This window comes from Diadema antillarum, unplaced genomic scaffold, assembly GCF_040938485.1.
Source record: "Diadema antillarum isolate AM-2024a unplaced genomic scaffold, OU_Dant_1.0 scf00000156, whole genome shotgun sequence".
In the NCBI taxonomy this organism is placed as follows: domain Eukaryota; kingdom Metazoa; phylum Echinodermata; class Echinoidea; order Diadematoida; family Diadematidae; genus Diadema; species Diadema antillarum.
This window is the reverse complement of record NW_027271045.1, coordinates 1681060-1697688: the sequence shown is the minus strand read 5'-3', so window position 1 is coordinate 1697688 and position 16629 is coordinate 1681060. Positions and strand designations below refer to the sequence as shown.

Sequence of the window (16629 nt, the reverse complement as noted above, 5' to 3'; positions counted from 1 at the left end):
TATGGCGGCCATTTTGAAAAAAATGGCTGCTATGGCCGTTGAGGGCGCTATTTACGATGGCCCAATATCTGAATAAATTTTGAATGTTATTCTCTACTTGTTTGCAAAATCTTGCTGATTTTCCCTTCTGAAATTTTTCATTTTTTGCGAAAACTGGCATTAATGGTGGCCATTTTGAAAAATGGCTGCCATGGCCATTGAGGGCGCAATATGCGGTGGCCCAATATCTAGATTTATTTTGAATGTTATTTCCTACTCGTTTGCAAAATCTTATCGATTTTCCCTTCTGAAATTTGTAAATTTTTACGAAAATGGCATTTATGGCGGCAATTTTGAAAAATGGTTGCCACGGCCGCTGAGGGCGCTATTTACGATGGCCCAATATCTGAATTTATTTCAAATGTCATTGTCAACATGTGTGCGAAATTTGGTGATTTTATCATAAAATGCACAATTCCTCTAATTTTGCAAGCTATGCCGCTCCACTAATATGTACATGTATCTTTTGAATACTTCAAATTGAATTCAGTGCAACACTAGTGTACTTTTCAATATTTTCACAGTTAATTGATAGACTACATTTTTTGGTGTCCAGGGTTATGTACAATGTGCATAATGATGTACTTTATTATAGTTGTATGTCAACACAATCATGTTTTCTGACATAAGGCAAATACCAGGCAGCTACATGTAATGCCTAAGTGCAAACCACTGATAACATTATTTATAAAATTTAAACCTATTGTGTCCTTCAAAATTGGTCTTGAAAGTGGACCCCGAGATATGTACGTGACAGGTTATGCTCGTGTAGAAGAACTGGAACAATATTCCAGACGGAATGCTTGGTCATCCACGGGATTAAAGAAAATCCGCAGGAGAACACTGACACCTTACTCTGTCAACTTGCGAAGGACCAACTGGAAGTAGAAATCCAACCACAGGATATCGACAGATCCCACAGGATTGGCGAGAGGGGCAGACTTGACAGGAAAGGTCATGCTCTTCCTCGTCCCATCATAGCCAAGTTTGCCATCTACGGTCCCAGATCTCGGGTCTACGCTGCCAGATCGAAGCTGAAATCAACCCGCATGTTCATCCACGAGAACCTAACCAGTGACAGACAGAAATTGCTGAGGTGAGGTGAGAGCAAAATACCCCCCACCCACAAACAAGGTATGGACACAAGACGTCAGAACCAAGATCAAAACTACACACAACCTCTATACTGTAGCGACACAAAATGACTGGACGGAACACTGCAAATGAACTCAAGAACGATGAGATGCCAGGGACGCTCACCAGCCCTCATGATGTAAACAAACATGGCCCGTATGTATGTTATTCGAACTTGTAAACTTTTGAACTCAAATGTTGGTCTTTCCTCTGCACTGTACTCTGTTGGATTGTGTTACTATTCTTTGCCGTCATTACTTGTGTTACGTACATGTGTGTGCATAGGTGTATGTGTGTAATGTAGTTTATCATGAAGGGTAACATCTGTCTCAACTCTGTGAGAGCCTTTCAAAAGAAACGTACCTGTGTAGTATGTAGATCGCCTTGTCGTGAAACTTGCTGTACATCTAATATGCATTCGCCCTTACCTTGTAATTCCTGGATTTGTTTCCAATGCACTGCAAGCGAGCTACCTTTCAATCAAATCCTCGATGATGATGAATTTCAAAGAACAATTTACACGTTTTTCAATTACTCAAGTCATTTTTGCTCTTCACGACTTGATTCTTTTGCTTTTGATGCATTTGGCATGAATGAAGAGGAAGATTGGTCTGCCGGTAACTTAGAAAATCCCTGTAATTATTATTTCAATTATACTTTTGATAGAAAGTTTAATCAATGTGGAGATAAACAGGCATTTTCTGTCTTTCATCTTCAATTCGCAGAGTTTGTTTACTAAATTTCACTCCATTTTCTACTTTATTGACAGTTTATGTCACAGATTTTCAGTTTATGCCTTTTCTGAAACATGGTTTAATTCCAATGTACCGTCTATGTATAATATGAAGGGCTACTGAACTCCTTTGTGCATAAACCACGTGAACATCGGAGAGGTGGCGGATTTTGTCTATGATACGTTGATGAGAGATTCACTTTTCAAGTGAGAGATGATTTGTCGTTTTCAAACGAATCTGTAGATACAATGTTCGTTGAGATCGAAATGGAAAACAAGAACATCATAGTAGGTGTGGTTTACAAGGCGCCCAACTCAGATGCACAAGCTTTCAATGGAATGCTGGAGAATTCTGTAGCAAGTATTGCCAGAGAGAACAAGTTGTGTTATATTGCAGGTGATTTTAACTTTGATATTCTGAAGCACTCCATTAATTCATGTACAAATGATTTTCTTAGCATTATGTATACACATGGCTTGTTCCCCTTAATAACAAAGCCTACCCGAGTGACATCCTCATCATTTACATGTATTGATAATATATTTACAAGTGTCTTGGACAAGTCCATTACTCCTGGTATCATATTTTCAGATAGGATATCTGATCACCTACCTGTTTTTCAAGTCACAACGTTTGATTCGACTGATATGAAACTGGACAAGAGCCGTCAATATTTTGAATGTCAAAGCTTTGCAAATAATCTGAATTACTCAGATCTTATCCAAGACCTTTGTTCTGTTAGTTGGTCCTGTGTTGATTCTTAAATATATATGTCATAATGTTTTTTTTTTTAAACTTTGGGTCAAATTTGTAACAAACATATCTATGTTGAAATCAGCCCCAAAAGTTGAATGTAAGAAAACAATTGCAAGAAGACCTTGGGTAACGAAAGGCATTCTGAAATCCATAAACAGGAAACAGAGATTATTTCATGCATATATTAACACGCCTTCTAGTAAAAATAAGCTGATATATCTAGAGGTATAGAAATAAGTTAAATAGTATAATAAGTGCTTCAAAGCGAACATATTTCACAAACTTAATCATGAGAAATAAAACCAACCTTTGTAAAATTTGGAAGATTTTTAATGAAATTTTTGTGGAGATGTAATATATCCAAGCTCCCAAATTCTGTTGAAGTGCTCGGAAAAAAGATTGAAGATGACAAAGAAATTGCTAATGAGTTTAATAAGTATTTTTCTGATATTGGTGTTTCTGTTGGTAACAATGTTGACACTGGGTAAAAAATGTTTCAGAGATTTTTTGAACTCTAAAATTTCTGAATCAGCTTTTTTCATGCCTACTGACGAGTCAGAAATAATTGAGATCACAAAAAGTCTGAAAAGTTCAGCATCCTGTGGACATGATGGATTAAGTTCTACATTTATTAAGAAAATTATTCACTTCATTGCTCAGCCATTGTGCCATGTCTTTAACCTTTCACTTTACTCAGGCATAGTTCCAGACTCCCTTAAGCTAGCTAAAGTTATTCCGGTGTTTAAGAAGAACGAAAAACATCTCATAGAAAATTACAGACCAATCTCACTCCTCCCTACTTTCTCTAAAATCCTCGAGCGTATTATGCACAAGAGATTGGACAAGTATCTGTCAGAAAAGAACGTATTGATTAAAGAACAGTTTGGATTCCAACCATCTTGCTCTTCTGAAATAGCCCTTTTACATGTCGTGGAGCAGATTACAGCTGCTTTAGTGAGAAAAGAAATTCCTTTGGCCATTTACGTCGACTTGTTCAAAGCATTCGATTCATTATAGACCATGGTATTCTGCTACACAAATTAGAACACTACTGCATTTCAGGTGTACTCCTTCGCTGGTTTGAAAGCTATCTTAGTGGTCGAAGTCAGTATACTAGTTTTGAGGGCACCATTTCAGACATTCTACCCATAACGTGTGGGGTACCACAAGGGAGCGTATTGGGACCACTTTTGTTTTTGGTATACGTGAATGACATCATCAATGCATCCAATCTACTTCGTTTTGTACTGTATGCGGAGGACGTAAACATTTTGGCTTCTCATTCTGACAAAACAACATTTCAAAATGACGAATGATGAACTGCAAAAAGTCTGTGATTGGTTTAAAGCTAACAGATTACAAATGAATGCAAGTAAAACAAAATACATGATATTTCAGTCCTCCGGAATGAAGCTGTCACATGATGATATGATGATATACGCAAATGGTAATGCTATTTCCAGAGTTGATTCAATTAATTTTCTTGGGGTTATTATAGATGAGAGATTATCCTGGAAAAATCACATCAATCACATTCATGATATTACCAAGGAAAACCCTACACAACGCCCTTGTCTTGCCTAATACGTAGATTACTGTAACTTGGTTTGGTCTGGAGCCACTGAGTGTGACTTAAATCGTCTTACTGTTCTTCAGAAAAAAGCTATTTGATTGTGTACAAACTCTCATTATCTCGCTCACACTCCTCCTCTTTTCAAAGACGTAGGCTGTTTATCCCTCAAAGATAGGATCTTTTATAGTACGAGTATTTTTATGTTTAAATATGTACATTCGATATTGCTGTGTATTTTTCATGATTATTTTAAAACGCATTCTATGAGTCGTAATTTTGATACACGTTATAAACAAAACTTTGTCTTGCCATTATGCCCATCTAAGATGAAATATAGGAACTCAGTGCAATATAAAGGTGCAAAAATATGGAATTCATTGGAAGATATGAGTTAAAATCATTTTAAGTTGAAATTGAAACAATATCTCTTTGAATCTTATGATTAGTTATGTTTTATCAAGGTATTGGAACATTATACATTCATGACGTTCTGTTTTGGGTTGTATTTATGTATGTTCTGTTTGTTTTTATGTCTATTTTTTGTCTATTATTGAGTATCTACTGTACATGTAGTGTTATTATGTAATATTTTGTATTATGTATTTTCATGCCAATCTGTTTTTTTAATGTACTTCTGTATAGGGAATCACAATCTTCAAGCCACTGGCTTTTTCGTGTTTTTCCTCGACATTTGATTATTGTACAAATATTGGCTGTATTGCTTTTATGAAATCAATAGATTGAATGGAAATTGAATTGAATTGAAATTGATTTGAATTGAATTGAATTGAATTGAAATTGAATTGATGTACGGAACACACCTTTCAATTCACTATGTAAATTACACATTATGAACTAGTTTCTGCATCTAAGCAAGTTTTTATATCATAAAACTGACATATGAGTAAATTGGTGAGAAGCAGACTCCAATCTCTAATTGGGTGACACGACATTTGCTCCTGCGACATTTGCTCCGGTCTTATCTTCTCTAAGGACTTAGGGTTAGGGTTAGGGTTGTGATAGGGTTTTAGGTTTAGTTTGATGTGAGAATTAGGATTAGGGTTAGGGTTATGTGTATGGGTTGAATTTACATTTGGCTTAGCATGCAGATATATCATGGGAGTAATTGTCGCAGGAGCAAATGTCATGGAACCCTCTAATTGACCCAATACGATACATAATGTACATAACATGGACACCGGTGTCTTAGTTATGTACATGTCACATGGTAAAATTTGGACTCTACATTGTACAAGCATCTGCAATTTGTTTAAAAGTGTTCATGTCATAAATAATAGATAACACTCATGATATGATTGGGTGTCTTTGGCAGAAATGAAGTACATAAGAGATAAGACCATAACATAGGACACCGAGTTATGTACGTAACATTTTTTATGGACAACGTTTTTGTTATTGATAGCTGGTTTTCAGAGAAAATATCACCCTCTGTGCCATCATTGCTGTATACTGCTTCACTGAACAGCATGATATTATAATTTTTGGATCAAATTAAGAAATGAGAAGAAAGTTTATATGGTAGAATGTTAAACATAACTCGGTGTCCATATATATTTCAGGAAATACCTCCAATGTTTGTTCGAAAAATCTTAATTTTTTAATTGGTTTTGTTTCTTTTTGGGGCAAGTTTCACCACACTTTGAAGTATATTTGCAAAAGTGAATTTAAAAATAACATAAAAGCATAAAGAGGACACCGAGTTATGTACATTACACTTTCTGACCACCAAACATGGCTCGCTGATTGCCAGATGTATATAATGTTTCATTCTCTAGCACTTACAGTACCGGTAAATATTGTGCAATGTTTGGAGATTACAAAAATAATGTTACTGAAGTCTGTATGTTAGTTTCAATTTTTTGGTCCAAATGTAACATTTTTGGTCCCTTGATCTGAGCCATGCACCTATTGATTTTGGAAGCGCTGCTTCTGTCTTTTATAGGGTCAAAGGTCATATTGTCGGTGGATCGTTTGTGTGCCCTCTCTAGTGCGGGGGGGGGGGGGGGATACAATCGCATTGCGTGGCAATGGACATTTCTAGTTTAGATGAAAATTTGATGTGTTTATGTTGGGAATAATATGTAGTTGATGTGCATTTGTGTGGGAATTGTGTTGGAGTTTGAAATCTCTCCTTTCCCTGTAAGTACTAGATTGAAAAAAAAAAATATGACGAGATCACATCCGGATAAAAGAGAGATCCGGATGAAGGGAGGCTGGACAGGAGAGGTTGGACTGTACATGTACTGGTATGCCTAGTTTCCTTTTTCTCATGATTTGATGCATGTAGGCCTACATACTGTAGCTTTTGAATGGTCAATGTCAAAATTTCAGATACTAACATTTTCTTCAAGCATCAAAAAAAAAAAAAAAAAAAAAAAAGAAAAAGAGGAAAACAATGAGAATTTAGTAAGCATGTGTTAGGCGTAATTTCAAGTCCAGATATTTTGTTGCTGTTCCCATTGCCCTCTTCCTGAGGGCGATGGAAACAGCTTGTGGTGTTTCTTGTGTTTCTTGTTCTATTCGTATTTTATGTTCTGTTTGGCACTTACAAATTATGAGTGTGGTATATTCTTTTCTTTTTTTACCTTCAGAGTCAGGTACGAGTATGATAATTGAGCATGCTTGAAGGCTGTGCAAGTGTTTAATTTGTGCATCAACGGGATGCATGCGTGCTCACTGTACATCATACAGTTGTACAACGTACATCAATTGTTTGTAATAGTGATCAAAGCTTTACTCCGCTTCGACACAAATTGGGGAGTCTGCGAGCAATCTAAATATGCTGTCTTCATATTATACCTTGTACTATGTATTATGTAATGTCCACTACTTGGAATACAAATAAATTTGATTTCATTTCATTTACGGGAGTCTGCTAGATATGTGTTTTCATTGTAGAAAGCCTGTATATGGTGTGTATCAGTGTTAGATATATACCTGCTTTTCAGTGGTTCATATTGGATGAACTATCACTGCGTGTATGCCACACTCAGACATTGTGATCTCAATTCTTGAAATCAAAATACTCACCAACAATGACGCATGCCCACCACCTGTCAGTGACATACTGCAATAGGGTGCCACTTTTAATGGAAACTGCGTCACCAAGATACAATTTGTACTGCACCACACAGATACAGTACCTAGTGTCCACCCTTTCACAGACAACTCCCACCCTTTTAATGTTATATTCAGCTTTAATTTTACCCTATCTTTACCATATGGCATCATAGCTTGGGGGAACATTTATCCAACTTATCTCGACAGACTGTCCAATCTCCAGAAAAAAATGCCGTTCGAATAATTTGCCACGTATCTTGGAGATCTCACACGATGTTTTGTTTTCCGAAAACAAAATTTTAAAGATAACCAATCTTTATTATTATCATCTTGGCCAATTTATGTACAAAGTAAATAATAACTCATTACCATCTGTTTTCACCAGTATGTTTGCAAGAAACCGCTCCTTCCATAAATACCCGACTCGTCACTCTGATGAATTTAATCTGCCTTTTAATAATAATAACTAGGACTATTTTTACACAATCTGTAATTGCTGGACCTAAATACCGGATTAACCTCTGTGATCTACTTTATGTACTGTAAAGGCGTCCTCAAGTTTTAAGTTCTTTTAAGAATAATTTGAATAAAAAATTCCTGTTTATTTACTCAGGGGGTAATTGTACTACAAATTGTACATGTACAGTAGATCCTATAATTTGTTGTATTACATGTGGGGGGAGAGCACCGTACAAGCACTGCTTTTTAGCATTCCTCCCCATTTCCAGCATTTCCATTTAAGATATTCTGTAAACTTATCTTTTATTATGTATTGTGATGTAATTTATGTATTCAATTTCTGTAAAATATCTGTTGGAAATGGAAAAAATAAATGAATGAATGAACGAATGAACTTAGAGTGTGCAGGTGATACACAGAGAGTACCTCGATGTCTTGTTGGAAGGCATTAGCGAGCTTTAGATTTGCGACATGAATGTAAAGACGACACAGCCTGTGGGGTCAAACAAGGGAAACAGCTGTCTCATTCATGTGCAGAGCACCGTTTTTTACCTAATTAGCGTTGTCTTAGTATTCGCGTCACAGATCTACATTGTAAAGCTTACTAATATCTGTATAGTAGACTGTATTAACCTGTTTTAGAATAGTGTCATCAAATTCTCATTATCTTTCATTATTTACGGATGTTATAATTCAGAGTGTAATGTCTGTCGTCATATTTAGCCCTGTACAGAGACTGTATGTGTTCATACAGTTGTATTTTGATATTACAGTATCACCAACCTAAAATTCAAATACATGTTTCTAGGTACAAATGTAACATGTATTTTGTATGTGTGTGTCCTTGTGTGTATATGTACATACATGTAACTATGTTTGTCTGTGTTGGTATGTTTGTGTGTGTGTGTGTGTGTGTGTGTGTGTGTGTGTGATATTTTGTTTCGGAGAAAAAGTCATATAATATGAGTATTAAATGGAATTAATATGTAACATTTTAAAAATCATTTTATATTTGAGTTTTTTGTTTTCCATGTGGGAAACCTGGATTCATGACTTCTAGAACTCCTGATTCTAGTGGACTACAAAATGATGCACATGTCATATGTAGCTGTTAATTTGATACAGTGCTCACCCGATCGGGAACCGCTTTAGCGGGAACCCCACTTACATTTTGTAAGTGCAACAAAACTTGATGTAACAAATATTTCCACTGCTTAATCAGAACCATGAATCGCTTTATCAGGACAAATCTGGCTGAAACACTTTCATTGTTCGTCATTTATGTCTAAAAATAATAAGTAAATCCCTAGAAATAATTGCAAGGATTTCATTTCCTTACCAGAAGGATTATTTTCTAACCAGTTCCCGATAAATTATGCCGACTGTAATCTAGACATTTGCTGTGAGGCATTGAGACGTAGCGCAGAGGCGGTCATCTTATCGAGTGTCGTCAGCTTCTACTCATGTACTTACATTACACCGTACGATAAGGAGAGTCCCCTTCCCCGCGCGTGCGGACCATACTCTACCCTGTTTGTGTAGTACTATGCATGCAGTGCGTGTGTTTGTATGTGACTGCATAACAAGGGAGTATGAATAAATGTCTGAGAAAAATGTGTTCGTACGATCGTCGCAATCAGTGTCGTCTTAATGTGCATGTTTTTAACATGTTAAAACAGGGTGTGTGGAAGTTAGCTGCTTCTTTCATTGCATCAATAGGGAAGGCATCATGACTTTATGTCCTTTGAACTCTAAAAAGGGTTATTTTGTGGATAGATAATGAATGAAGGTTTGTCGAGATGATTCATTTGCCAAAATTGTGATACTGCCGTGTCTTTTCTTTTCACTGTTTTTGTGTCTGCGTGTCGTAGCGCACGTGTACATGTACTTGTTGCTGTGGTTATCTGCGGGTTTGATAACTGTGCATGGTTTTGTGTAATGCCCACATACTGGGCTTCATTTTGTGTGGTTTGCACAGGCCAATATCAGCCACCGCTTAAACGGGAGCAAAACTTGTCTCTTGACCCCTCCTGATTTAGCGGTGAGCACTGTATAAGAATGATCATACTCTATGATGTAGGTATCTTATCTGCTACATGCAACTCTGGGATTGCACAGTAATATTCATATTTGTATGTACATTGTACACAATGTCTCACATATTGTTTACAGTTTCACACAAAGTTGATTGAGTTTCATTGATGATTATTTACCTTTTTTTTTTTTTGCAGTTCATACTTGCATCTTTTGATTTATCTGGCGCAATCATGTTTAATACTGAGATATTGTTACAATGTTATGTGATGTCCTATGTAAGTCATGTACAAATCAAACCTTGGTTGGTATGCATATAATTCCAATAAATACAATTTGTGACCATGCATCACAAATCCAACAAAAAGTCGCACACACTTTATATTTTGTGTGAGCACACAAAATAGGTGAAACGGGTCAACCTAGTCAGTCTGGAATTTTTCATATTTTCTGGAAGAGTAATTCTTCTTCTGCATTGCTGTGAAGTTGGGGGTTATTATTGGAATGGGAAATTGTGTTTTTAGCGGTTTTTTCTAAACCACTTTTTTATTGCTAGAATAGTTTGATTAGGTGTGTCTTACGAGTCCCCTTTTCATCTCTGAAAAACCCTTCACAAAGTCTTCACTTACAAGACTAATAACTTTTGAAAGGATGATGTTACTGCTTTGTAAGCTGACATTAGTCATGGATAGAATATGTTACTAGAGCATGCTCAATTTCAGCTTAATCTCACAATCCCTTCATTGTTGTTGCTATGGAATTTTACATCCTGTTTTTGTCCCATTCATTGAACAGAGGACGGCTCAGTTAGATTAATTGCTTGAATAAACCCTATACTTTAGAGCCTCTTTTCTCAGTACGCACTTTTCCAGAGTGCATGCTTTTTTTCCAATATTCAGTATTACAATAGGTTAGGAGAGTCCATTTGAATTTATATACAATTGTACATCATTTTAAAGCTTAAAGTCTCCTCTTTCAGAATCTGCTCTTAACTAAAAATCCATGTCTGGTAACTTTTTGTTGCTTTTGTGTTGCAGGGTCACATTTGATAATCTAATTTTCAGCACAGTGATAATTTGAATAACCATTGTAGATTAGATGTTACAGTGTAGATATGTCTTAAAATCCATTAGAATTAATACCTACTGCTACATACACTGTGTATGTATGTCAATTTGCAATTTTGCCATCAATTTTACTGATTCAATGCATCTTTTTGACTTTTGCAGGAGGGTTACACAGCTCTTCACTATGCAGCAGCTGCAGGATACAGGTCTCTTGTGGAGGTATGATTTACAGTGTGTATTATCAGGTGCATTCGTATCGGTAGAGTACAACAAGGAAATGAATTGAAACCTATGCATTTTTTATATTAAACTGTGTGATATCGTGCAATGAAATTAGCTTTCTTTTTTTGTCTATGCCACTGAGTGATGGTTCCCCTTTTGCACATAAATTATTTTGTAGATAAAGTCTATCAATGTCAGAAAGGTACAGAAAGAAGCAGTAAATTATACAATTTTCCATGGATTCAGACAAACTGATTGTATATTTAAAGAAATGAGATTGCTAAGTGTTGATGAACCAGGACAAAGAAACGTAACATATTCTTTTCCTCTACACTGTACACATGTTTACAGTGGACTCCTGTTATAACGAAGTCCTCGGGACTGGCAGTTTTGTTTTTTTATATCGAAATTTCGCTATAACCGGACAAATAAACGATAAATATACAGAGAGTGAATAATGTTGCAGCCTGAATTTTTTATTCTGTTGTAACCGGAATTTCGTTATACAGACCTGAGTTGTAATTGTGTTTGCTATAACGGGAGTGCACTGTACTCATATCGCCATTGCCTAGCATGTTGTACATGCAGTAGGGCAATTCAGTATAAGCCAGTTTGGAGATAGCTCATGGGTACAAATGACCTTTTGTCTTTCTCAGTTGGTTAGGCACTTCACTATATTCAAAGCATAGCAATTCATGGAATTCGTATTCAAACAAAGAATGGACCTGCATCGACCAGGTGACCAGAATGGATAGCAATACATGGAATTCGTATTCAAACAAAGAATGGACCTGCATCGACCAGGTGACCAGAATGGTTTAATAACTGCATAGTTTAGTGTGATGATGCCCATATACTGGGCTTCATTAAGAGGGAGCACTGCTTTAATGTGAGAAAAACTTGTCTCCTGACCCCTTCTGTATTGTAGCCTGTGAGGGCAAGTTCCAACTGGATGTAATTATTCAAACAGTTGTCAGATTTTTGTTGATGTACAAAAGAATTTCACAGGTGCATTTGTGCCTTTGATGATCGATGTTCGAAGCCGCCGTCTTGCTGAGCAATCTTGGACATTAACATAATATTGGCCATATTTTGCTTATTTATTTAATAAATGAAATGAAATTTCACTTAATGATAAAGCATGTAAAACAAAAATCAATCCCGTGCAGAAATTTGTGCAAAAGTGTAAATCAGAGCTGTATCATGTGAAAATGTTTAAAACTGTACCGTCCTGGAAAGCCGGTTTTATTACTTTTCCGTGTAAGTCCGACAAATAAAACTGACCTGGAATAATCTTCAAATATAATTCTTTATTGATAGATATATCAGATTAGTGCCCGGGTATGCCCAGTCGAGTAATTTTTATGCCTCCGCCACGAAGTGGTGCCGGAGGCATTATGTTTTCGGGTTGTCCGTCCGTCCGTCCGTCCGTCCGTAATGAATTTTGTGGACAGGGTAACTATCAAAACCTTTTGAGGTATCCTAATGAAACTTGGCATGTATGTGTATTAGGGGGTGAAGTTGTGCCTATCAACTTTTGGGTGCACATGCTCGAGGTTAAAGGTCAAAAGGTCAAGGTCAAATGCTTAAAATTTCACTATTTCCCCCATATCTATGCAATGCCTGAAGATATTTTCTTGAAACTTAGTGTATACATGTATTACCCAATTAAGATTCTCTGGTAAAAGTTTGGGGTCATGAGGTCAAAAGGTCAAAGGTCAAAAGGTCAAGTAAAATGTTAAAATTTCACTTTTTTCTCTCTATCTTGGAAATTGTTCAAGGTATCTTTATGGAACAAAGTATATATGCATGTACTGACTGGAAGTGGCTATCTAGGGAATTTGGGGTTCATGGGGTCAAAGGTCAGGGGTCAAAGGTCAAGGGCAATACTTCAAAATTTTACTATTTTCCTGATATTTATGCAATGCCAGCAGGATTATTTTTATAAAACTTGATGTATGTGTGTATAACCCACTAGATATTCTCTGGGATTTTTTCTTTTTGCCAAGAAGGTCAAAGGTCAAAAGGTCAAAGATCAAGTGAAAGTGCTGAACTTACTTCTTTCTCCATATCTCGGAAGTGGCTCAAGTTATCTTTAAACTTACATGTAGTACATATTTATGTATGTTCTGCCTGGCAGTGATTCTCTTATGAATCAAAGGCCAGATGAAAATGAAAACAATTTACAGTTCAATACAGAAATTGCACTTTTACTCCATACCTTGAAAATTACTCAAGTGCGTAAACTTATGAAAGGGTCAAAGTCGAAGTTAAAGTTCTTAAATCCCCAAATACATGCTCTCCTATTCATCCAATTAAACATAGGTCAAGGAAGGGGAACATTCGATACATTTGTGACAAAATGTCGTTTTAATATTTTGCCAATTTTGTGAAAATGTAATCACACATTGTCCACATGTACATTATACTATAGACCTATTAGGAGAATCATGCATTATGGCGGAGGCATACCAGTCGCCATAGCGACATTTCTAGTCATCTTTATTTCAGCATTTTTTGCTCAATTTCTATTCGCACATCCTCGTGTCTGTACCACCTACCTTGTATAAGAAGGGATAGCGAAAAGTAATTACCATCACAAAGACATATCTTCTTTTAGAAAGTGGCTGGTGATTATGCAATGAGACACGAGTCAGTTGTCTTCCTATCTGCGTGGCAGATCCTGTTTGGCACATGCTTCAAATATTTCTGAGCGGTGGCATCGAACATCTAGCAAAGAAAATAAGTCAGTTGTGACTCCATTCTCTTGAACCTCCTTGGTGAGAGCTTCTTCAGGCTGCACTCTTGCATACACATGTATTTACCGACAAAAATATCCTGTGTTACTTCGAGGAAGGGTACTGCTAGGCAAGGGTAGTGTTTTGTTTTAATACATGATTTGGCACACTGTAACCTGGGGTACCGTCATATCCCGAATTATAGTGTTATGTAGTGCCATCTCATGACCCTGTAATGTACAGTTACTCACTGCTGTCATGGAGACCAAATTTTATCAATCGGCAATAACAATCCCAGTTCCATTTCATCCCTGTCATGGCATGTTTGACGTAGTAACTAGTAATGTTGATAATACACCTCACGTTCATTTCCCCAAAAAATGTTGCTTCAAATTTTTTTTTACAGTTAATCCAGATGAGAGTAAAAATGTTGCCAGTGAGAAGTGGTGATATGAATCCAGGGGATTTTTTTTTTTTTATGTTCTTACTAACATGCATGGGCAGGCATGCAAAAAGTGCAGCAAAAAGCATACCTGCACGGCGTGTTATCTTGTAGCAGATTACTATTATTGCTCTGTGCATGTGCAGCTCGCGCTAGCTGTGCGCATGAACCCAAAGAATCATTTTGATTCACATGGTCGTCTACACGGCCAATTGGAGAGTGGCCCCATTGTATGAAAATACAATGTTTGTGCCTGCTAATATCCTAGTTCATAGACGTATTTTATAAAACAAGTACTGCACAGATTGAAGTTTCTAATACTTGTGGGGATGCAGCATACTCTCTGGTATTCACAATGTCATGCAACATGCATTTGGCTACCCCTTGTGCAACGCTGCACCTTTGTAAATACCCTTGAGTGCGCTGCTTCTCCATTAATGCACTGTCACCTGTGCATTATTTGTATACTTTCACCCGATTTTTGGTAACCTTGGGTACAATGATAGAAAACAAAAATTAATAATTCCCCAAAATGGCAAATTTTCAGTTGGTACCCCAGGGTACCAATTATCACATCATATGATAGATACAACATTTGTTCACATCACAATACTTTTCATCTCAGAAATTCATACCACCTCCATAAATAGCAATTATTTTGTAGGATCTACACCCAGTTGATGCTCTATAATGAAACATCACTCAATAAAGGTACAATTGTAATGTACTTGTAAACGTATGAATGATACATCATTGGCCGATGCATACATGTATCCAGTTGCAACCAATGCTCAAAATTCTAGCGAACATGCTGAATGAACATTCATGCACATGTGTGGCCTGTTGATGCAGTGAACTTGATAAGTTACAAGCAATAAACATTTTGGATAATTTTATACATATACCATTTGAACCTGTTGACGAAAGTCACGCACATAATTGATATACTCAATAAATTGTAAAAATGCCATTAATCATTGTTGGTTTCTCTACATAGAAATCATAGCCATGCTATAGAAAGTTCATGTTGGCATGTATTTTTAAAGCAAAAACAGATGAACGAAAGTCTTTTATTTTAAAATGACGTTCTCCTTTATTCTGCAATGAAATGAATACATTTTACTGACCAGTATTGGAAACCTGTCTTCAAAAGTGTCCTTCAGTTTTTGTTGAGTACACTGTTTTGTCAGTGTTGGTAATGTATGTGTTGTCATGATCATATGTTTATGGAAACTGATGGAGAAATGGCTTCCTACCAATAAATTAATATAAATATGTATTTTTTTAACCTATCAAGGATGATTTTCTTATTTCATCTTTTTGTGTGTGTAATCATGATATTGCAGGCCTTACTGGACAATGGTGCCTGCCTTTTCGTTGAGAATGGAGACAAGGAAACCCCATGTGACTGTGCAGAGAGAAACCGATATCTGGACATTGCCCAGCTCCTAGAGTCAAAGATGGTCTTCTCGGTAAAGAGACCATGGGGCTGTGTGCATAACACTATCAATTGCTTGTGCTAGCCTTTTGCTTGAATCTGTATGCATAAAACAAGGAATTGCTTGCTACCTGCGAGCAATTACTTTCAAGCATTTGCTTTAAAACATATGCATAAGAACAAGCAATTGCTTAGAAATCAAGCATATTGCTTAAAAGCCTATCATGCATAAAACGGACCTTTTGCTTGTTGTTGCTAGCAATTGCTTACGATTTTCCAAGCTCTGTAAAACGAGCTTGTAATGAGCTTTTGCTTAATTGGGACATTTGCTTTCAAGCATCATTATCATATTCATAAAAGAAAGACCCAAGTTGTGCAGGAGTGGTATGAATATAAAAGAAATTTCTCCTAAGATGTATGAGAAACTTTTTCATTTCAAGAAGGGGAATGCCCAGTGGTTAATATGCAAAATGAGATGAGAAATGGGTCTAGGATATCTGACATCTGTGGAGAGCAAGGAGACCACCCTCCACTTGTGACCTGGCAGATCCAGGGTACTAAGCAGCTGTTGGGGAAGTGATTGGAATCAGCCAGTAGGCCTATGTGTGTGTACATTATGTATGTGTGTCTGTCTGTGTGTGAGCATTTATGAGTGTCATTTTGTACAAGTTAGTTCTTCTGCTACGTCAGAAAATGTTTCTTCACACACACGCCCTTTCAAATAAATCGTATCACACCCACCTTTGTTCTTGTGTTCGCACAGGCGTAACATCCCTTTTGTTGGAAACACAAGGAATTGCTTGTGCGGGGCAAGCAAAAGGTTATGCATGTGGATTTAAGCAATTGCTTGAACTTGATCTTTTGCTTGACAAGCCTGTGCTTGTGCTCGAAGCAATTGCTTGTAAGTAATTG

General features: G+C 36.7%; 1 protein-coding gene across 1 annotated transcript in view; it reads left to right on the top strand.

The window, feature by feature from the left end:
• The window catches only part of LOC139722048 (ankyrin repeat and IBR domain-containing protein 1-like), a 137129-nt gene that overhangs the window by 41578 nt on the left and 78922 nt on the right, over positions 1 to 16629 (top strand). Inside the window, exons 3-4 of the mRNA XM_071633367.1 lie at positions 11040 to 11096; positions 15626 to 15751. Of these exons, the coding sequence (XP_071489468.1) occupies positions 11040 to 11096; positions 15626 to 15751 (183 nt within the window). The remainder of the gene's footprint in view (positions 1 to 11039; positions 11097 to 15625; positions 15752 to 16629) is intronic.